This window comes from Chelonoidis abingdonii, chromosome 2 (genome assembly GCF_003597395.2).
Source record: "Chelonoidis abingdonii isolate Lonesome George chromosome 2, CheloAbing_2.0, whole genome shotgun sequence".
NCBI lineage: Eukaryota > Metazoa > Chordata > Testudines > Testudinidae > Chelonoidis > Chelonoidis abingdonii.
In genome coordinates, this window is record NC_133770.1 from 39,075,875 (window position 1) to 39,099,776 (window position 23,902).

At 39.1% G+C, this 23,902-nt stretch overlaps 1 protein-coding gene across 4 annotated transcripts in view; it reads left to right on the plus strand.

Moving 5' to 3' along the window:
• The window catches only part of PIP4K2A (phosphatidylinositol-5-phosphate 4-kinase type 2 alpha), a 207,756-nt gene that overhangs the window by 158,792 nt on the left and 25,062 nt on the right, over positions 1-23,902 (plus strand). For 3 of the 4 annotated variants that reach the window (XM_032775653.2, XM_075062290.1, XM_032775655.2), the window contains 2 exons: positions 12,143-12,289; positions 17,208-17,246. In XM_032775653.2, coding sequence (XP_032631544.1) covers positions 12,143-12,289; positions 17,208-17,246 — 186 coding nt within the window. The remainder of the gene's footprint in view (positions 1-12,142; positions 12,290-17,207; positions 17,247-23,902) is intronic. The other variant, XM_032775654.2, reaches the window with a different exon arrangement.

A 23,902-nucleotide genomic window follows, 5' to 3' on the forward strand; every position in this document is an offset into this window, starting at 1 on the left:
CATATTGGTCCCTTCTGACCTATGAGTCTATGAGTCTATCACTCTCTACATATCAACGTCAGGGAGCTCAGAGCAGTTCATCGGGCCTGCCGAGCATTCCTCCCTCACATAGAAAGCAGGGTGGTCCAGGTCCTGACGGACAATACAGCAGCTGTGTTCTATATCAACAAGCAAGGCAGAGCCAGATTGTCTTCCCTTTGCCAAGAAGCCCTCAGGCTCTGGGACTTCTGTATACAACACGACATCCCTCTCCTAGCTGCACACCTCCCCGGGGCCAGGAACACTCTGGCAGATCCCCTCAGCAGGACCTTCTTGTCTCCCCGTGACTGATCCCTCCATTGGCAAATGGTCAGCATCGTCTTCCAGAGATGGGGGATACCCCAGGTGGACCTGTTTGTGTCCAGGCAGAACAGGAAATGCCCCATTTTCTGCTCAATTTGGAGGATCAACAGAGGCTCCCTGTCAAACGCTCTTCTGCTCTCATGATTGGGGGCATTGTTGTACGCCTTCCCCCCAGTTTCGTTAATTTACAGAGTCCTCATGAAGATCAAGCAGGACAGAGCCTGCTTGGCCACACCAGCACTGGTTTGGCATGCTTCTGGACTTCTCGGTGGTTGCTCTGTTACAGCTACCTCTCCAGCCAGACCTGCTGTCCCAAAACCACAGCAGTCTCCTGCATCTGAACCTGTCGGCACTGCACCTGACAGCTTGGCTGCTGCATGGCTAAATGCAGAGGAGCAGGAGTGCTCGGCCGGTGTCCAACAGGTCCTGTTGGACAGTAGAAAGTCCTCCACTAGTGTGACCTACCTGGCCAAATGGAAGCGGTTTGCTTGTTGGACCCCTGATAAAAGCATTTGGCCTGAATGAGCCTTGCTGCAGTTTAATCCTGGACTACCTTCTGCATCTCAAGTTCCAAGGACTGTCCCTTTTATCTATCAAGGTCCACTTGGCCACTGTCTCAGCCTTCCATCTGCCACTCGAGGGTAGGTCGGTTGTCACTCAAGACATGACTGCCAGGTCTCTCAAGGGCCTCAACGCCTCTATCCGCGCGTCAGGGACCCCATCCCTCCGTGGGACCTGAATCCTGTTTTGTCATGGCTCATGGGGGGGCCCCTCTTCAAGACTCTGGCTTCCTGCTGTCTCCTTCTCCTTTCCTGGAAGGTCATGTTCTTGATTGCAATAATATCTGCTCTTTGGGTCTCTGAGATTAGGGCATTTACCTTGGAACTACCCTATATGGTCTTTTACAAAGACAAGGTCCAGCTGCAGCCTCACCCGGCTTTCCTGCCCAGGGTGGTCTCACCATTTCATACAGGGTCAGGACATTTACTTACCTGTCTTTTTTCCAAAGCCATAAGGTGGAGGAGGAGGAGCATAGGTTGTATTCCCTAGACGTCAGGATGGTGTTAGCCTTCTACATTGAAAGGACCAAGCTGTTCCGCAAGTTGACCCACTTATTCGTCACGGTGGCCAACAGGATGAAAGGTTATCCAGTATCCACTCAAAGAATTTATTCATGGATCACTGGCTACATTCACTGCTGCTATGATCAGGCAAAGGTGCCATCTTCAGTGACTGTCACTGCCCACTCAACCAGGGTACAAGCCTCTTCGGGAGCTTTCCTAGCTCAAGTGCCTATCCAGGACATCTGTAGAGTGGCCACCTGGTTGTCCATCCACACATTCATGTCCTATTATGCACTTACCCAGCAGGCCTGGGACAATGCTGGCTTCGGTAGAGCAGTATTGCAAGCCGCTGGACTGTGAACTCTGAGCCCATCTCTAAGGATACTGCTTCCAAGTCACTTAGAATGAAATCGACATGAGCGAGCACTCAAAGAAGAAAAAAGGTTACCTATCTTTTTGTAACTTGTTCTTTGAGATGTGTTGCTCATGTCCATTCCATTACCCATCTTCCTACTCCTCTGTCAGAGTTGTCAGCAAGAAGGAGCTGAGAAGGTGTAGGGTTGGCGGTGCCTTATATACCAGGGCATGAGCGCAGCACTGCAGGGGGTGCTACAGCCAACCCTACAGATACCACTAATGCAAAAATCTCCGACAACTGTGCACGTGGGCGCATACACACCTTGAATGAAATGGACTTGAGCAACACATCTCAAAGAACAACAGTTACGAAAGCTAGGTAACTGTTTATTCTTAACGATAGTACATAGCATTTGTTGTTGTTTAATTTCATGTTGTTGAATTCAGCCCAATTCCCCAATTTGTCGAGGTCATTTGGAATTCTAATCCTGTCCTCCAAAGTGTTTGCGACCCCTCCCAGCTCTAGATCTCACCCACATATGTTTGTAAGCATACTTTCCACTTCTTTATCCACGTTATATTGTCACACACTGGTACATGGGTACTGAAAAACAATAGTTTGTTATTAGTATTACTGTAGCACCTAGGAGCCCTAGTTATGGAATATGATCCTATTGTGCTAGGTTTTGTAGGCACACAGAACAAAAGACGGTCAAGTTCTAACTGAATGTATTAGCATAGAATCTTTTTTGTTTGTTTGTTTGTTTTTGTTTTTTAAGTTTATTAAACTTGTGCATAGTGTGAGTCATTAACTAGCTGAGTGCATAGATTCAGAATGATCCCTGAGGCTCATTCAAAAGTCAACACAGGAATAAAAAGTACAAGGAGGAAAAAATGTTACTTGAGAATGTGACCGTAGGTTGCCTGACTAGGAAGGAAGGCCGGAGGAACACTTGAGAAGCTTCTGGAAGCATTGTGATGACATAAAAAGAGATGGCTCAGTAACTAGAAGAGAGACTTGAAGTTGATTGCAGCATTTTAAATTCTGTGAGATTGAGAGAGGGAGCAGTTGGCTGGATTTATCAAGTGATATAGCAATGACCATAGTTTCCAGGGGCAGACAAACAGTGTCAAGTGGAATAAATTGCTAGCAGTGGACCTACCAGAGCCAGTTTTTTAAATCTGACTTAACCCAGACATCATCGTCCTCCAGATGTACCAGGATTACTTCAAAGATTAAATTGCTGCCAGCCAGTGGTGTAAAAGTGGTAAACACCCAGGTTCAATGAGGGTGAATGAAGGGCTGGGATGACGACATATTTGCTGAAGGAGGTCAGGAGTGACACTGGAGTGCATCAGGTGAACTTGCACTGCTTGTACGTAGAGATTTTCTATAAAATGAGATCCAGGAAGGGACCTAATGGCAGCTAGTGCTAAGAGTGGAGGAGGAGGAGGCGTCAGTGAAGTCACTATGACAGAAACTTGGAAGCCAGCTCAGAGCACAAGAAGCAGATAAAATATCTTATGGATAAAGATTCCAAGCCTCTGGGATCAAGGGGCACAAGATTACTCTATGGTATACCCACCCTTCTGGCCTCATCATGAGTAGCTGCCCCTGCTGACTACATATTTTTTCCCTTTCCCCAGGTAACTGTACATACCAGTGGTACCGGCTACACTGCCTGCTGTCTCTATGGCAACAGACAGCCTGTAGTGACCAGCGCTGTGCAGTGCAGTGGACAGGGAGGGAGAATGCCCAGTTAGCAGAGGTATTGGAGAATGGAGAAGACTGGAGGTGGGTGGAAGGAGATGGAGAGCAAAGAAACCAGATAAAAAGCAACAGCAAAAAAAAAAAAAATAGAAAATAAAGGCAGAAAAATGCACAAAGTCAGACAGAGGTCAGAAAAGAAAAAAGATGGTAGAAAGGTAGGTGAAAGAAAATGCACAGAAAATAGGTGAGAGAAGACAAACCACATGAGAGCATGGTGCAAGACTGTGTGGAATTCAGGAGCTAGCACGGATTCGTTGTGTGGGAGGTGGAATCGAGGTTTTGAGTCCAAGGTTGAGAGCCATTGCTGGAGGTGATGGAGGAGGAATTTTTTAGCACAGATGAGGGAAACTGGAGATGGAGAAAAATTTTCAACCAGAGGATGATGATGATGATTAGCAGCCAAGGAATCTGGATAAACCACTTGTAAAATAGGAGGCTGGAAAAGAAAAGAGAACTCTTCAATCAAATTGCACTTGATTTTTGTCTGTTCTACTGTAAGTGCTCAAAAGGATATTCTGATATCACTCTAAGGGCTTGTCAACACAGTGAGGATTTAATGTGCACTACAGTGTGTGATTTCTAAAGAACACTGTGTGTTGCACATGAATTAGTCAGTGTAGACCCTCCTGGTGCTCACTAAAAATTCATTAGTTCGCTTAACATAATACTATTTCAAACAGCACTACGGTAAAGCATACTAAGGAACATTGAGTGTACTTATAGCATCTATGTTGACCAGTTAATGTGCAACACTTTAGAAGTTACTCCCTGTACAGTACATTACCCCACTATTCAACAAACCCAAGATGGGTAGTTCTCCAACATATTGGAGAAGCGCAGAGAAGATGGAGTAAATTTTGGAGCAAAATAGCAAAATGAGGAATACAATGTGCTGAGATACTTATATTCAAAATTTAAGTTAAGAATCTTAAATTCTTTAGAATATTAGTGTGATTCTGTGTGTGTTTATAACCTTGCAAGGGGAAAAGGTTCATAGGTGTTCTTCCATGAAAGACCATTGTGGGAGATTTTGCATGGAGTGGAGAAAAGACTTTGGGCCAAATTCTGTGCTGACTGAACTCCATGCAAATCATGAAGTTGCACAGGGTGTTTTCCACACATAATGTGGGCCTTTGTGCTTACACTAAAATTATGAACAGTTAACATTTATTATGTTACTTCATTTAGTTTAAATACTTAGGATTCTTTCCTGGCCCATTGAAGTCAATGGCTAAACTCCCATTAACTTCCACAGGACCAGGATTTCACCTGTAGTTAAATATTTACCCCGAATGTTGTACATTTGAGAGGTATTAAACCTGCAGATTATCATCAGAAATCAGTGTTTTATGTTAGGGTGCAGGCTCCTGCTGTCAGATCTGAGTCCTGAACAGACGCAAAAGTTGGTGGTCCTCTAGCCGGACTTTCAGATTGATACGTAAAACTAAATATTGTGTTCTCCTGAGGCTCTAGGACTGAGAGTCATGGACTTGTGCCTCAGAACTGTTCATGAAAAATTGAGCTAAATGAGTGCAATTTCATTTAAATCTCGAATGATTGAGCAGTGAGATGTCTTTCACAGCTTTTACAAGACCCATGATGAATAGCAGATATCTCTTGTATTTATAACTTTTCATTACTTTCTGTGTTTGTCTTGTAATTCAGCTAATGAATCCCTTCACTGGATCAGCTACATGTCCATCAGATAATTTTCCTGTTAAATAGTTCATCAGTGGAATAAATTCCATCACAGTAGGGCTTGATAAAAGAATAGCACTCGACTCTATCCTGAGCAAATGTGTAAACCAGGGGTCGGCAGCCTTTCAGAAGTGGTGTGCCGAGCCTTCATTCATTCATTCTAATTTAAGGTTTCGTGTTCCAGTAATACATTTTAATGTTCTTAGAAGGTCTCTTTCTATAAGTCTATAATATATAATTAAACTATTGTTGTATTTAAAGTAAGTTAGGTTTTTAAAATGTTTATGAAGCTTCATTTAAAATAAAATAAAATGCAGAGTTCCCTGGACCAGTGTCCAGGACCCAGGCAGCGTGAGTGCCACTGAAAATCAGCTTGCATGCCTCCTTCGGCACCCCTGCCATAGGTTGTCTACCCCTGGTGTAAACCTATGTAAGGTTCTTTTTTTCTTTCTTTAATTTAGAAACAGTAATTTGTTATAACATAATTCTCTGATCTAAATTTTCCAAGATTAGGATTTTTTAACCTGTTTTCCCCCCAATACAGTGAGCTGTTTCCTGCTGTCTAGGAACAGGAAATGAAAGTGGAGAATGAGCACAAAGGAGCAGTGTCTACTGTTGCTTCTTTAACGTCTTCAAAATATTTTTGAAGTTATATCACTAATCAATTTACATCTCCCCCTCTCCTCCTGTGGCTGCTTTAATCTGTACTATTGCCATTTTAAGAAATGTATAATATAAGACTAGTATAGCTTTTGCCACTTTGCTGACAGCCTTTTTGTAAATATAATTATTTTAAAGGGATAATAAGGTAGAGATAGAAAATATAGAGTACATTCAGAATTAGCATTTGCAGAGTACATAATTAAGTGAGAAAGAGATGTCGAATCTTAGACTGTCAATAGCTCTTCTCCATTCAGGCACTTAGAGATCAAAATTCAGCCACCTGTGATATCATCAGGCTGGTTTTGCCAAAGTCATCCAGCAGAAAATCTTTTTTTTTTTTTTTTTTTTTTTTGAGGCATTCTTTATATATCAGAAAAGATCTGGAAAGGGCCCAATTTATTCTTCCTGTGTCACCATTGCAATTATGTATCCTGTGTCACCACTCCAGTCCGCCTAAGAGCTCACCAAAGTCATCCTGCAAGAAGGGTGAAAGCCAGGATCTCTTTTTTTTTTTCTAATGCAAAAAGAGGCAGAGAGAGATTTTGGATTGAGAAGAACTTTGAGACTTAGTTCATATAGCACAGAAAGGAGAATTTAAGATCACAAATGTTTGCAACTCATTTCACCTTTAAGATTTGTGTTCAAGAAAAAGGTAATATAATTGCTTATTTAAAACTATATTTGGATGCACAGCAGGCCAAATGTGCCCATATATTGATGGTACTTTATTTTGTTAAATGTAATACAACCCTTGTGCTGTGAAGAAAATCTAGGAGAAAAATCATATATCCAAAGTAATAAGGAAAATGGATAGTAGATTGTTTCATGCAACATCCATGTAAGAAAATGGATTTAAAACACATAAGGACTTGTAATTGTATTATTAGCTAAGTATTATAAATATTTTAGCAAGGCTACTTGATGGAATTTTGTTAATGTTCTTTAAAAAAGAATTAGCCTTTATTATTAAAGGAGTGAAGGTCTTCTTTTACACTGAAATTAAGCAGTCCTGCTAAGCATATACTGGCTTATTTTTTAGGCTCACTTTTATCCCAGCTCTGAGTGGGAAACTTCAGGAAAACTTTCCTAAAAAGCACTTGAGTTGACTAATTTGTTACTTCATTTATATCAAGAAGGACAAATTGAAAATCTGTCAACCACAGCCACCAATGCAAGTCCTGCTGTGCTCCCACCCAAACAGATGACTCTCTCTGTCTCCTCTGTGATGCAGAAATGGGGGACTGATAGTTTCAAAGGTAGGAAGTTCTAGACCAACCTCCTAGATTATGGCTGCAAGTGGCATTTCTCCCTTTGTCTCTCTCCATCAAAATAAGAAATGCTATAATGGAAAGTTTGGGGTAATTTAGTATTATTTTATCAAGTGGCAGTTGCACAAGTCTCCACACTCAGTCAGCAACAAGTAGGAAAGAAAAAGTTATGGAGCAGGTTCTGCTTTTAGAAGAGGGCCTCTTAAAACTCTGCAGTGGCATAGCTAAGTACCTCTTTAATCTTCCTAGAGTCCTTTGAGCTATGCTAGGGGAAGGTGCTAATATAAAGAATTCTATTGGTAGAGTCAAAACTGGTTACTTCGTCTGAAATGTACTAACAAATAGCTAGCTTTAACTTTATAATCCAGTAGGACGTAAATCAAGTCTCACTCTGTTCTCCTCTTACATAATCCCATAAGAGAAAAGATTCATTTATAACCTGCTACATGGGATATGAGTTTCAGGAAGTGAACCAGAGTTGGTTTTATACCTACTGTGGCTACTTTGCATGTATGCAATGTTAACAGATTATTTTACAGATGGGGTTGCTAAGGCACAGAGAAGTGACTTGTTCAGGTCACACAGCGAGTAACAGAGCTGGGCTTGAACACAGGTCTCTTGACTCTCAAACCATGCCCTAACAGCTAGAAGAAGAAGGATTTTCCAGTGGTTAGAGGAGTAGCCTGGGACTCCAGATACCCAGGTTCAATTCCCTGTTCTGCCATGGACTTCTTATATGACCTTGGGCAAATCACTTAGGGCTAGGTACACAAAGGGATTAGGTGCTGCAACACCTGATTCCTGGGTACCCTGCCTCCCAGTAGAATTGACAGCCCTGAGCTAGGCACCTGTGCTCTCCATACATTGTATGGAGAATGTTAGATTTCAAAAAGGATTCACAGAAGTTGGGAAGCTGAGTGGAGAGTTGCCTAAGCTAGCTAGTAGGAAATGCTGAGGGGAGGGGTGAGGTCTAGGCTCAACCTCTCACAGGAAGTTAAGCCCCTAACTCCAGGCTGGAGGAAGGTACTGCTCACCACTTGAGATTCACAACTGTTAACCCTTTTCTAGATTTAGGTACCTAAGTCAGGTCAGCCCTTTCAATAGATTCCAAGACCAGAAGAGCATAGTGATGGTCTAATCTGACCTCTTGCATAACACAGGCTGTAGATCTTCCACAAAATAATTCCTACAGTGCATCTTTTATAGAAATCATCTATGCTTGATTTAAAGATTGCCAGTGATGGAAAATCCATGACAGCCCTTGGAAATAACCATTAGAACAATTTAAGAGTCATGATGGATTCTCCATTGCTGGCGGTGACACTTAAAAATCAAGATTGGATGTTTTTCTAAAATTTAGCTAGAGGAATTATTAATGGGAAGTTCAGTGGCCTGTGTTATACAGAAGCTCAGACTACATGGGAGAAAGACCCCATTGCACCAATGGGGTTACGGCACTTACCTGGGCAGTGGGGAGACCTGTTTTCAAATCTCCACCTGATTTGGAGCAGGAACTTGAATTCAGATTTCCCACAGTCCAGTTGAATAGCATAACTACCAGACTATTGGATATTTGTGGGCAGTCTTTCTCAGTCTCTTCTGCTGAAGCAGTTACACTTTCTATGAATAATTAAATATTTATTTGGTCAGAGAGAGAACAAAACTTGAGAAGTTGACTCAGTAGCCCAGTTAGGGACCTCACCATGATATGGTTGACCTGGGTTCAAGTCCCTGCTCCAAATTAGGCAGAGTAGGGATTTAAACCTGGGTGTTCCACATCTTAGCCCACTTGTTAAAGCATTCACCTATTTTGGGACATTTGTTAGCCAGCATGCCCTAAATAGTCCCTTGTTGTCTTGCATATGGACTAGGCCTGCTCAGCATATGCCTATAGGATCATGTCGCACATGTGAGATAAACTGGACATTTCACCGATCTGAGAATCTCACCAGTACAGGGGCATGCTCTGCACAGTCAGCACTTAAGCAGTTTTGTGCATGCCCACCAGTGGAAACTTGGGTGCCTCTGGGAGTTTATCAGCAGAAACTTACGTGTCTACAGAGATAGGCAGCAGCTGAACAGGCATTTTCAGAACATCATTGGTGCCTAAATAGCTTTGTGAATATAGTCCATTATTCTCAGTTTTCTGTCTGTAAACTGTGGATAATAGCACTTCCCTACCACGCAAGCTCTCAGATACCATAGTAATATGGGCCATAAGTGCTTTAGATGGATTGACTTTAAACAGTTGAACAGTCGATGAACAGTTTCTCCAGCACAGAAATTCTTCTGCAAGTGGATGTTCCATTTTCAGGGTCATCATGGAAAACAATCATCCCAGTGGAGGCAGCATCTAGAACAGGAGTAGGCAACCTATGGCACACATACCAAAGGCGGCATGTGAGCTGATTTTCAGTGGCATTCACACTGCCCAGGTCCTGGCCACCAGTACGGGGGGGCTCCGCATTCTAATGTTTAAGAAGCTTCGTTTAAAATTACATTTTAAAATCCTTATTTACTTTACATACAACAATAGTTTAGTTATATATTATAGACTTATAGAAAAGAGGCCTTCAAAAAATGTTAATGTATGACTGGCACGCGAAACCTTAAATTAGAGTGAATAAATGAAGACTCGGCACACCACTTCTGAAAGGTTGTCGACCCCTAATCTAGAAAATTGTTTTTATGAGCACACCTCCCAACCTGCTAAAGCACAAATATATGACATTAGCCTTTGCAATATATATTGGGCACATAATGATGAACATAACACAGTAATAGAAGATGCTGCTTGATAATGGGGACTTGACTTTTAAATATGCTAAAGTTTTCTATTACCTCAATTTTGGTATTTCTAATGTTAATTTGTGGTGCTAAAATCTGGAAGATAATACCAGGTTTGTGTGTGTATATTTGTAGCTAAAATGAGTGATATGCCCAGTAATAGGTTTAGCATGCTTACAAGGCTAATGACAATCCTGTAATCAACAATTTTTCCTCTATAACTCAGGACCTTTGATCAAATGGATACAGAATGAGATATTAGACACTATGCACTGATTAAATCATCTTTTGAGCTTTTATCTTCAGTTTCTTTGTACTGTTTAGCACGTAAAGTGATTCAGTTTTAGTCGTAATTTGCTCAGCTCATAGTAAGCTTCCAGCTTTGCTGTTTACCTGTTTTCCTTCAGTTTTTGCTGGACATGATTGTTTTCAGGATCATTTTGAGAGTTAACTAAAATTTTAAAATAAACAGAATTTCTTTCTTTAGTGTCTCCAAAACCTAATATCAAGTTAGGGAGAATGAGTGAGAGAATTCCCTAGATTTTAGCAGAGCACTCAGGAATTGGAAAATCTTCAGAGCTCCACTAGAGAGACACCAATCTGTGTGGCCTTGTTGATTTGAAATCTGATAAGAACTTTCCTAGAAAACTGCACTTAAATGTGCTTCTTATTAGAAATATGCCAACATAATTTCAAATCTAATTGTAGTCTGAATTTGAGAATTGTCAAATGGTTTAAACTGCTATGTTTTAGTCTATGTCTACACTATCACTTATGTTGGCAAAACTTATATTGCTCAGGGATGTGAAAAAACACACTCCTGAGCGACATAAGTTTCACTGGCATAGTGTGCACAGCGCTATGTTGGTGGGAGAGCTTCTCCCACTGATATAGCTGCCGCCGCCGCTCTTTGAGGTGGTTGACAGTAGAACTCTCTCCTGTTGGCGTAAAGCAGCTATATGAGCGTTCTTCCTGCAGCACAACTGCATCGGTACAGCTGTAAGCTTGATAGTGTAGACATAGCCATAGAAACTTGGTGTAAAATCAACTACATTTCAAAAGATTGTACTCTGACAGCGATGATTATTTTGTTGCAAAAAGCAGAGGCTTTAGCTTTCACTGAACACTGCTCATCTGTAGCTGTTTCTGCTTTTAGTAGAAGCTTCTGGTAGCATTTTGGTTCCCCGTTTATAAGGATTTTTTTTTTTTATTTAGGCCCCTCTGAGACTTATATAAGAATAAGATAGAGAAACACTATCATTTCCTTTTCTTTTGTCTCATACAGACTGGCCTAACTTTCTTCATATCTTTTTTCTAGGCAACAGGAAAAAGGTATTTGAATTCATGTTTGGATTACTCTAGTTTGGATACTTGATAATATATTTTCACAATAAATTATCATTCCTTCTTAAATAACTTTTTTTCTTGATAAGTTCTGTACTTTTATGCTTCCTTGAATACTGTTTCTACAATATTCTTAATTACTAGTTGAAAGGCAGGTGATATCAGAACTGTGGTGGAGCTCCCTGTGTCTGTAGGGCGACAGATTCTCTATCTGTGAAGGAACATCGGGAGATGAAATGTTCTCTAAATAAAAAACACATGTATTCTACATTTTTTTTCTGCCTGCTAGAAGTGGATTGTGTAATCCTGAGGTGCTGATTTAACATGGGAACTAGCACAAAGGAATTCACAGATACTATTTGTTTTTTATGTACACTATAAGCATACACTATACTAAACAAATATTGGAAAAATTGTACCAAAGTATCTACAGGCTAAAGGCAAAATGCAGTACAACAGAGAATAAAACAAAGTGGGGTAGTGTTTGAAAGGACAATTTCTCCTTTGTGTGAGATCAAATTGTGCTGATTTTGGACTAATAAAACATACAGTGCTGTCAACTAACACAAAGAGAGTCTACCCTATTCTGAAAAGCCAAGGAAACTGAATGTTATAAGGAATGCTGTTAATATAAAAAGGATTTTGTTTTTGACATTGGTCTACAAGTATAACAACTTTTTAAAGGTTTGCCTATGACAGTGGTTTTGTGTGGATGCAGTGTGTATGGAGACTTGTTTTTTCAATGGTTTGTGTATCCACCCACGACATACAGGCTGTATATGTATTTGTCTCTCTGGATCTGAGTTTTTAAAAAGTTTTATTTCTTTTTTTTCTTTTGTCCTTTGCAGTATATTGTGGAGTGTCATGGGATTACACTTCTTCCCCAGTTTTTTGGCATGTACCGGCTTACCGTTGATGGAGTTGAGATATATATGATTGTAACAAGAAATGTGTTCAGCCATCGTTTGTCTGTTTATAGAAAATATGATTTAAAGGTAAGAAATAACATTGGATATAAATAATTGTTAAAGTAGTTAAAATCGCTGAAGTAAATATTAACTGTTCTGTTGAGTGTTTTAGACATTGGTTGTTGCAAAGCACAATCAAATCTATTAAATGAACTTTGTTCAGAAGTTATATTGGTTACTTCTAAAATAAAGAAAAGTGTGGTCAGCTAAACCGGAAAACGTTTTTATACAAGTAACGCCATTTAAGCTGTATCATGCATGCTTTAAGGGAAGTGGTTTAGCAGAGTATGTTTGCTAAATGTAACTAATTGTTAATGGTTGAAACTAAAAACCACTGTGAAAATGTAATAATAGTAATCTAGTCCTGTTTTCTACACTCCCCTGATCAGCTTTGTGGGGGGCCGCTGCTTATTTTGCAAAGGGCTTTTTTTAACATTTTAAGAGATGTCATTCAAATAGAAATAGCTGTCACTTGTATAGTTCTCACAGTGATAGTTCTTTTGATATTTAAAAGAAATTAAGGTAGAAGAGTTGGACCGAATGCTACAGTACATAACTTTTGGTGCCTGATACTTCTACCCAATATGTTTCACCTGTTTTCTAAAATGTTTGGCTACTATTGCTAATTCAGCCAATATTTAATATATAATACTTAAAATGAATTGCTCAAATGTATTTTCAAATTTTCATCCCAAAGAGTCTCATTATATTTCTAAACATTATTTAGATAAATGTCATTCTTCTTTGAGGGCTTGCTTATGTCGATTCCATTCTAGGTGTGCATGTGCCCGCATGTGCGGTCGTCCGATATTTTTGCTGTGGTGGTATCCATAGGGCCAGCTGTGGCACCCCCTTGAGTGCCACGCTCGTGCACTGGTATATCAGGGGCTGCTGGCCCTGTGCCCTCTCAGTTCCATCTTATCACCCATGGTGGTTAGTTGGCGCACCTTCCTTAGCAGGGTCCAGCGGTTTTTTCCTCCTTTGGACTATGTGCCTTAAGACCTTGTGTATAGTTGCTTCTTCAGTAGTTAGTGTTAAGTACCTGTTCAGTGTTTAGTTGTTAGTAGTTAGAGTCCCAACAGGGACTTTGCCCCTGACAGGACATGCCTAGGTCTCTGGGGTTCAAGCCCTGCACAGACTGTAACAGGCCAGTCCCTATTAGTGACCCCCATGGCAGCTGTCTCAAGTGCTTGGGGGAGCACACATAAAAGACAAGGGCCATATCTGCAAAAGCTTTTGGCCCTGCATGCAGAGGGAGCAGGACATTCAACTTAGGGCCCTCCTGATGGAGTCTGCCCTCCACCCAGCCTCTGAGCCATCCCGGCTTGATTTGCCGAGCACTTCAGCATTGGAGCAAAGTGCACCCCCGGCACTGAGTTCCATTCTGCACCATTCCTTGTCACCGGTACCAAAGAAGAAGGCCAAGAAGGAACTGAGAGGGTATAGGGCCAGCAAGGCCTGAAATTCCAGTGCATGGACGCAACACTCAAGGGAGCATCATAGCTGACCCTACAGATACCGCTAAGGCAAAAATCTCCAACGACCGCACCCGTGAGTGCGAATACACCGAGAATGGAATGGACATGAACAACACATCTTGAAGAACAACAGTTATAAAAGGTGGGTAACTGTTTTTTCCACACATTTGACTACATAAGTATGTCTGCAAGCTTATTCAAAGATTGTTACTTAGTACTGTATATTACTGAGAGAAGTGTCATACTGCATAGCGAGTCATCTCTTACACCCCCACCTATTGCAGACAAATAGCTACCTGGAAAAGGTGTCATTTGAATGTTTCGTCCAAGCTGATTTCTCAGAACTGACTAACAGTTGTTCAAGAACTGGCTCATCAGTGTCTAGCATTATGGCCTCTGTGGGAGAGAGTAAAACATGAGGAGATTACAAAGGGGAGAATGGGAATACTTCTTAATTGTGCTATGGATGCGCGCGCGCACGCTGTCTCTCGCGCGCTCTCTCTCTCTCTCTCTCTCAAATGGAGATGCACATTCATGCTGCCCTTTAGCCCATCTTAAGTTAACCAACTGACACATGCCGTATCTTGATCAGCAGAGATACAGAAGTTTGTACTTAACCAAAAGCACACACGTTTTGGGAGCCTTCCAAAGATATTTTAAAGAATGAGTTAGTAATTTGTTGGCGGAATTAGAGATGGATGATTTATAAAAGATTTAGAGGCAGGTTCAATTTAGATAAGCATCCAAAAGTCCAGATGCTTAACGAATGATCTTTGATCAGTTCAAAATTTTATCAAAAAATTTCCAATACTTCTTGGCTTGACCATGTTTGAAATACGAAGAGAAATGCTCTCCTTATTTTATATTCTTGTCTTGGTCAAAACTTGGAAATACAGAGGCATTTCAAGTTTGAGGCCATTACTCATTTTATTTGAACTGGTTTGCTCATCTGTAACTATCACCTTCCTTGTCAAACCAGTAGTTGGAATGCCTCCCTCACTCATGGCTCACCAAGTTTGTCTAATTTTAGACAAAACTATCTCAGTTATGGGTAAGGGTTAGAGTGGACATACAGTCAACATGTACCATAATCAGCCTTGTTCCAAAAATGGAGTATTTGGGTTCTTTGTGTGCTGCTTGATTATTTAATATTATGTATATGTATTATGGGACTGGTGTTTCTTCTTTGATTTATTGCATTTTTAAGTGTTTGTAGGGTTACCTAGAGTGCTCTGATAGGAACCTCCTGTTATTATATAAATGTGTCATTCATTTGTATTGCAGTAGCATGTGGACACCCTAGTTTTATACAGACTCAATATACAAGCACATAACAAAAAGAAATTTTAAAGAAAAAGTCAGTCACATTTAGCATTTCTGTAAATAGCATTTGTTGCTAGTTATCTTTCCAGAACCTCTGTATTTCTATTAATTTGTCCAGTTGAAGGAGGAGAGGCCAAAAGTACTTTGGTGATGATGGGAAAATTCTTGTTTCAGAGGCTAGGTTTATTCATCAGGATGAACTTTCACCAGACAAATTTATAATGACATTGGACATAGTAGTAGTAGAGAGAAAATAATCATGGTTTTCTAACTTTGTTTAATGTTACAGTGCTTGCAAAGTCTATGGGAGCAGAGTCCACTGTATTAGCTGAAAGTTTTCAAGACATACCAATTTAGAATTTACGCTTCTATTTTTCTGCTTTGGATTACAAGGAACATCTAAGGTTACTATAGCTAAAAGAGCTGAGAGACAAGGGGTGGGATTTTCAAAATTACTCAGCATTGGCCTAACTTTGTTCCTGTTGAAATTAGTAGTAAAACTCCCATTGACATCTGTTGGAGCAATTAGGCCAACACTGAGTGCTTTTGAAAACTGACACCAAAAGTTTGGTGTAAAAAATTTTTCAGTTTGATTACTTCATGCATTTGACCACATTCTGTATATAGTCAGTGTCCCCAGTTGTTTGTGAATGCCCTTTGCACAGCAAGAGGGAAAAGACAAATATTTTTTATAAGTAGGAAAGTGTGATTGTAAAATCACAAAAGTTGGCAAGATTAAGGGACAAGGATAGTACCTAAAACTACATTTAATTGATATTGTTGCAATGAGCTTAATTTCAAGTGTACCTCTAACTTTAGCTTCTACAATTTTTCTTTTTTATTTGTTTGGTTCTTAACTGACCTTTCTTTCTGACAAGTAGCCCCTGGAAATGGATGGGAGTGATACGACACAGAACACAAAATAAAATGTGTGTAACTAATTAATTAATTCAAAGGGCCTTTTTTGAATATTTTGGCAACTTATGATGTAGAGTAATGAAATCCCTGCTGAGTTGCCATATAATATAGCTAAAGGCCACTATCCATACATCTGTTTTATGCATCCAGCTCCCCAGATATCTCTCCAGGTAAAACATTGAAGTATTTAGATTTAAAATGCGTTTAGAGAAAGGTAAGGCTATGAATTTTGAGGATCACTAAAGATAGTGTCCTCCTTTTCAGCATTTCTCCACACTGCATACACAATGAAACAAAAATAGAGCCAGTAAATGCTTTAGATCTTGTGGGGCTGTTGTCTGCATGCTGTAGAAACACATTAATTATTTATTGTCATCCTTACCATTATTTATTTCCTGCATTGACTACTGTGTGGGAGGTACATTCAAAGCACTTCAGAAGGACAATCCTTGATCCAAGGAGCTCACAATCCAGGGAACATCCCTTCTTTGTCTCTTGCTGCTTACTCAGAATGCACAAGCATGTTTGCTCACTAGTTTGAGCAAAGACACTTCTAAAACAGCATTCAAAACCCCTTCATCAAACATAGTTAAATCCTACTGGTAAAGTCTTGATAAAACCACTGCTGATCTCATATTTTTCCTTTTCTTTTTAGCTTTAGAGCCCCTCTAATTTTATATTTCATAGTACTGCTATAGGGTGCTTTTATTGCTTTTGTTTGTACTTTCTAATATTTTAAATACTACACAGTAATTCATTTTGTAAAGCATTCTGCATGTCTTAGCAAAGTGTTGAAATAGTTTAGTTATCATGTATTCTCCAACCCATAGTGACACAGCAAAATATAAGCATACAAAAGTTAGAAATCTGTCAAAGAAGATGAGCCTCCCAGATGTTGTCTTACTAAGATGCAGTAGGATGAGATCTGAGGAGAGAAAACACTACAGGGGGAAGAGAGTGGCTGTCGAACACTCAATGATTTAAACGTACTTCGTCCCCTTCATGTGTGTCATCCTCTAGCCTCTTCAAAATATTGCAGCAAGCAAAACTACCTGAGCTGTTTGTGGCAAAATAACCACTTTACTACATCTCTGCCAAGCAGTCCTCAGGTTCAGGGCATAGTTTTGCCAACCCATTCTGTGCCCAGTTCTGGTCCATTATCTTAAAAGTTTTAAATTTGATTTCCTGTTACGTGCACATTTTTAGATCCAGTCTTTCTGTTTCAGGGCTCTACTGTGGCTAGAGAAGCCAGTGACAAAGAAAAGGTATGGTGAATTTGCATGTCTCGTCCAGTTACTTAGCTGCTAACCCATTTTAGGACGAGTACGATTGGTGCTCTTGTGCACCTAACCTTTCTTTCCCCTTCTGTTCTACTGCTCTTTCCTCCTCTTTTCTCAACTCTGCTTCACCTACTGAAGCCATACGAACAGTCCATTGTTCTGTAGTGAGATTATGACATCAGAGGTAAGTGAACTAATCCACCTCTTCTCCACCTATCCTCCCTTTTTCCTCTCCTCTTCCCAGCTCCTTCTGTTCCTGCCATGTGAAAAGCTTACTGTTGTGATCGTGGTATCGGAAAGTTTTTTCTTGCTTCCTCCCCTTTTTTTTTCTTGCCACTTTTCATGCTGTAGCCTTGTGGATAATCCATTTTATTTGATAGAAATGACATCCTTTCTAGTGTGACTGTAACATTAAGAGACAAATTTTGAAATGTGGGCACCTCAGCTTTACAAGTAAAGCCTGTATTTGTGTGTGCAAGCTGGATAACTGCGATCCTGTAACAGACTTGTATGCATATGCAGTTATGGCTGGTGCCCACAAGACAGGTTCCCACTCATTTTTAGTGGGTATAAGTTAGGAATCAGCTACTGAAAATGTTTCGCTAAAAGTAAGATCTCCATTCTCTATTCTATCTCTCCATCAATGTCATCTCAATTCTTTTGGGCACTTCAGTCTTGTTGATTTTAAAATAAACTTAATTCTTAAATCTTTTTTAATTACAAAACAAAATTTTGATCCACACTTTATTAATGGTTTCACATCTGTAATCAAATGCCCTGACTGAATAATAGATACAGGAGCAATTGTTGCAGGTATATACAGGAAACTGAATATTCCACTATATGTTATATATGACCTAGTAAATTGATTCCTAGCCATTTGAATTTCAAAATACTGGAAAAGATTAAGAATGCAGTCTACTTATTTTCTTGTTTTCATAAGTAAGCTCTAAACTTCCCCTTCCCCCAGTTGTAAGGAATTCCTGAATTATATCGCTGTGTGGGATCACATAGCAGCGTGGGGTTAAAGACCTTACTTTGCTTTGTCCCAGGACCCACTTTGGTATTTTGTTTAAATGGAGCATTAGTTACGGTGTCCTCTCCAGGCTTTGGAGCCCTTCTGTGTAAATCACACTGACGGCACTGATGAGTTTGAGACGGACGTGATCAACTGCTGTAGCGGTGAAAGCTACTAACGGCACGTCATGACTCAAATAGAGGCTTTTGTTTTAGACCCATGAGAAACTCTCTGCTAAGTGTTATTTTTCTCTCCCTTCCAAGAGGAAATGACTGGACAGTTCAGATACTCATGCATTTTCTTTCAGCATCATCCATTTCGCAGCTCCCAGATGTGAATTGGAATCATCATGACAGCCAATATCTGCATTTCTCTCCCTTCTGCAGGAGATCCCTCAAGACCACAGCTTGAACTGTCTTTATTTTTCTGGTCTATTTTTATTTTTATAGCACAACCACTCATGTTTTCAAACCTTAGTAATTTAACTCTCCACTGTTTTGGAATGGCAGCTAGAGTACAGTGAAGACATCTGCTGTCAGCACTGTGATAATTTAATATAAATGCAAAAAAAACCAACATCCCAGTATGTTAAAATAACACTTGAGATAATATAAAATCAGACAATATCAAGGATATTCAGATTTCAATGGAGTCTAACTCTGAGTGTCCTCGTGTTGTAGAGAGTCTGTAGAGTATTGGTTTACATCACATGGGGGAATATATCCTGTTGGTACAAATACAGTTAGTATCTGTTAGGACTCTCAAAAACACTAAGCATTGACCTAACTTTGCTCCCACTGAAGTCAATGATAATTGATATTAATGGGAATAGAATTAGACCAGTGCTGAGCACTTTCAAAAATCCCGCCCATTATCCTTATTTTAACGTAGGGTGAAATCCTGGCCCAACTGACATCTGTCATAAAACTCATTGATTTCAGTAACACCAGGATTTCACTGTTGATTTCAAATAGTTTTTCCTTATTTAATGGTAACCTGAAAAATACAAATAAAAATGCTGCCCAAAAAACCTGCAGTTAATATTTAAATGGCTGAAATGGTACTTTTTTTGAAAAAGGAATCTGATATGTCAATTGTAGATCAAAGCAGGCCTAGTGTTGCAGTCAATTCAGTGAGTGTTGTGAGCAGAGAGCGCCTGCAGCATCAGGGCCTGAGACCAAATATTCTGCAGCTACAACATCCTCAAAGGCAATGTGATGCACCAATAAAATGACAGATTAGCACGCTATGTACATTTAAAAAAATAATTGGCAGGGCTCAGGCAGAATCTAAGCTTTGCAGAAAGAACAGCATTTCTTGGATCCATTTAAAAAAAAGTTTGTTTTGCAAATGGTTCTGATCAATGGAAAAATTTCATTTTTATTTTGTTTTACGTTACTCTTTTTTCTATGAACACCAGAGTCTGCCTGAGCTGGGTCAGTTTAAAAGGGCCAGGAGAGTATACCGCAATCTTCTTTTGATCTTTACCATAGATTCTTACAGGATCCAAATCACTGTGGTATCTAGATGATAGTATCTTCTGGTTCATGCCTTAACGTTCTGCAGTGTTTTAACCCAAAGTAATTTTATTCATATTTAAAGGTTACTATTTAAAGTGCAATCTTTTACATCTCTGAATGTGTTTTTACACAAAATATTTGTTTTATATCTTTAAGTAGAGTAGTAGAATCTGGATTATATGTGGGTGAACCCTTATGTGGATCCTACTGCAGAGTCAAAGCCTGGGTATAGTATAAAGTTTATATTGGCATGAGTTTGTGATGGCTACATTACTTATGAGTGAGAAAGGTAAACAATGCACAACATTACTTATTTTCTGTTTTGCCACGAAATAGAAAGCATATTAGAAAAAAATTTCTAATGATGCTGAGTGGAGAAGGAAACAAATGTTTGGTGATGTCAGATGCTTCTTTAAGAGAGCTAACTAAAGATGATACCTTTTTAAAAACTAAATTTACATCCACATTTTCAAAGGTTGCATCTTCAGTAGTAGTGTCTCAAAATACCCTTGAAAAATGTAAGTGTGTCTGAAAAATTGTAGCTTAAAAAGAAAAGTGAGCCATTTTTAGTTAGTTCTCATGGAAGCCTCTGACATCATCAAAATATGTCTCCCTCTCCTGTTAAGTATCTTTAAAGAAATTGCTTAACTGATTCAACCAAAAAATAAAAGTATCTCATACCTTATCTGGTGTGGTAACTTATTTGCCAAGTTTTATCCTGATGCTAATTAAAATCACCTTCTGCAGTAATAAAGCCCTGAAATTGCATTCAGAATGAGAGACTCACAATTAATAATGTATTCTTAATCCATCCATAGATATTGTATCTGAGCAACAAGGAAGTATTAGAGAGAGAGAGGAGGCTTTTGTGGTGAAGACTTAGGGCTAAGAAGTCAGGTCTTGCTACAGATTTATTATGTGACCTTTAGGAAGTCACCTAAGCCAGAATTTTCAAATGATGATAGGCTCCTAAATTCACATTGAGGCACTCAAATGAGGAGCTTGATTTTGAGAGTTGCTGAGCACTAACAGCTCCATTGAAATAATTTTGTGCAATTTCAATGGGAACTCTAGGTCAACATCATTCAGAACTGGGCGTGTTCAGCACCTCTGAAAATCAGGAGAGCTAGGTGCTTAATAGGGAGTCAAAATTTTAGACACCCTAGCTCAAAAATATTCACCAAAATGATGGTGATGCTCAGTGTCTTTTTGTGTACATCTTTCTTCAGCAATTACAATGCCTGTAAGTAAGAGGAAATCTGTTATGCCAAGAACTTTAATGCACCAGGAAAGTAATAAATCAGTAAGAAAAGCATATTCAATCTCTGTCTCTGATTTTCTACTATAAAATAGTCATCATGAGTCAAAAATTATTTTTTTCTGGAAGAGGGGCCAACTGGAATGACTAATTGTTGAGAACTTTATTGCTTTCTGCACCATTCTCAATTTTTCTTTCATCTGACTTGTCATACCTGTTTAATCTCCTGATGTGTTAATGATAAGTTCTGACGTCATTTTAAATATTTTGTGATCCAGTCCCATCCCTTAGATTTCACCTTGACACATAATTCTTGTGATTTATATTAGGAGAGATATTTTAACAATAAAATCATCACTTACATGGCAACAGGTATCATAACATACATTTACAGATGTCTTGAATTTTAAAAACTGTACATTTCAACAGTTGTCAGATTCTGACAGCTGCTGCTTACTTTTTTATTCCTTAATTCTTTCTTTTTTTTATTAGAGGGCATTTCCTATTCATGCCTCAAACAGTTTTGCCCTCTCTAAGTGAGACAGGGATAATGTGGAACTCCCTGGTGGTCTCTCTTTCACAGCTGTGCTGTACTTCCAGTATGACATTAAATGAGTAATTATAGCTGAGTGTAGTACTTCTTACTTCTGACAGTCTGAGCACACTGCCAGCATGTGAGCTTCTCAGCAGGGAATTTGGAGAAGAAAAAGAAAACATAACTGGACTGTTTATGTTCCATTCTTGCTAGACAACTTTCAAACAATATTAGAACTAGACGTTAATGTGCCTTTTTATGCTTAATCTTCTAAAATCATCGTATCACTGCTTGAACTGATATATATTTTTACTCATAAAACAGTAACTAGATTGTGAAAGCATAAATGTACTAATTAAAATGACTATGGGTTTGCTTTAACCTAAGAACTTTTCCATTGATGCTGGTTTTGGGGGGGAAAAAATGATGCTGTTGGCAGTTGTAGATGTTTCTCAGCTATTATTACTGTTGGCAGTTCTAACTCAGTACAGAAAAGATTTGGTGATTCTTGGGAATTGTATGTGGCGCCCATGCACAAGCAATTCTCTGAGGTTGGACACTTTACCTATTACAATTTGAGAGTTACATGAGAATTAATGTCTAGGTATTACAGTTACCCATATATATTCGTTCATTAGCCTATTCGTTTATAAGGCGACCACTCAAAATGGATAGGTAAAAATAGCAAAAACTGTTTGAGCCTTTCATAACCTGACCCTATATTTCAGGAGTTGGAAAACTTTGGCTCCCGGCCTACTGGCAGGTCAGGACATTTTGTTTACTTGGAGTATCTGCAGGCATGGAGCCCCTCAGCTCCCTGTGTCCGCAGTTCGCCGTTCTGAGGGGCTTCATGCCTGCAGACACTTCAGATAAACAAAATGACAATGTATTAGATGTTCAATTCAATAATTCCATAGAGTTTAAAATGATCAAATTTTGGTGTAGACCGGTTTATTAGCTGACTGCCGCTCTTTGGTGCGTCACTTTTTTACCAAAAATATTCGGCTTATGAATGAGTATATATGGTAAGTTATTACATCTAGAAATATCCTCCACATCTGCTTTCCAGCATTTCTTTTGGACCCTTTAAATTACAGCATATTATAATTAATTACTACTTTTATCTGGTTCCTGAGGCCACAGTTATAAATGAGAGAGAAGGGATTGTGATATCAGATCATTGTAGCACAATAGCTCAGCAACAGAGTCTTATTCTGACTCTTCAATTAAAGAGTATTGTTGTCTTTTGCAGTCAGTAGATGAATAGTTAAAGGGACTTCATCAAGTTCCAAAATATGACCAACTTTTTTCATTATTTCAATTCAAAGTCTTGATAATTCCATAATATTACTTATTTCATCTGAGGATTTAAAAGTGCTTTACAGACATTAATTAAGGCTCTCAACATACCTCTAAAGTATGTCTTAGACTCATTTTATAGATGGATACCAAATTGAGGCACAGTGAGGTTGTAATTTGCCCAGGGTGTCACAGTAAAGCAGTGACAAAGTTACAGTTAGAAGTGACTCCAGACTCCCATTCCCCTGCTCCAAAAACTAGATTACGCTACCCTGTGAAATTTCTTTACAAAGCAAATTATTTAAAGTTTTTTGCTTAGACAGGTTTTTTTTTTAAAAGCCTTATGCTGGGAGCCCAGCACTGATTTTGTGTGTGTGTACCTGTGCACAAAATGAAGAGACAAAATAGCAAGCAAAATCAAGTTCAGTATCAAGAGTTTGTTTTCTTAAGTAAAAAAAAGACAAAAAAATTGAATTATATCTTGATTATAAAATTTACAAAAGGAAAAGAAAAATTAGAAATCTCTATTATGACAGTTACATACCCATGCCACTGGAATTCAGTCATTTGTTTAGAAAAATAAAAAATAGTAAAAGGAGAATGTGTAGAGCAAAGATTCGAAGTAAGTCTGGATATGCAGAATCTCCAAAACTATGCCATCATTTTCATACAACAGAAGAGGTAGTACTTGTTTTTAAAACGCCAGAATATTGTGAAGATGAAAATTCAAGGGAATTAAATGGTTACTCATGGCTTCAGAAATTCTAAAGTAATTAGAATGTAGTATATGATTTACTAAATCTAATACCTGTAAAATGTTCTAATGACTCATTTTTTGAATTAGAAATGAATAATCTCAAAGCCCGATCCAGCTAAGACTTATGGACCTTTGACTTTATGCATTGTGAGACTTCAGTGGGACTAATCACAGCAAAGTTAAACAAGTGCATAAGTCTTTACAGGACCACAGCCTTAGTTCTTGTTACTGTTTCAACTCAAAGCACAAATTAG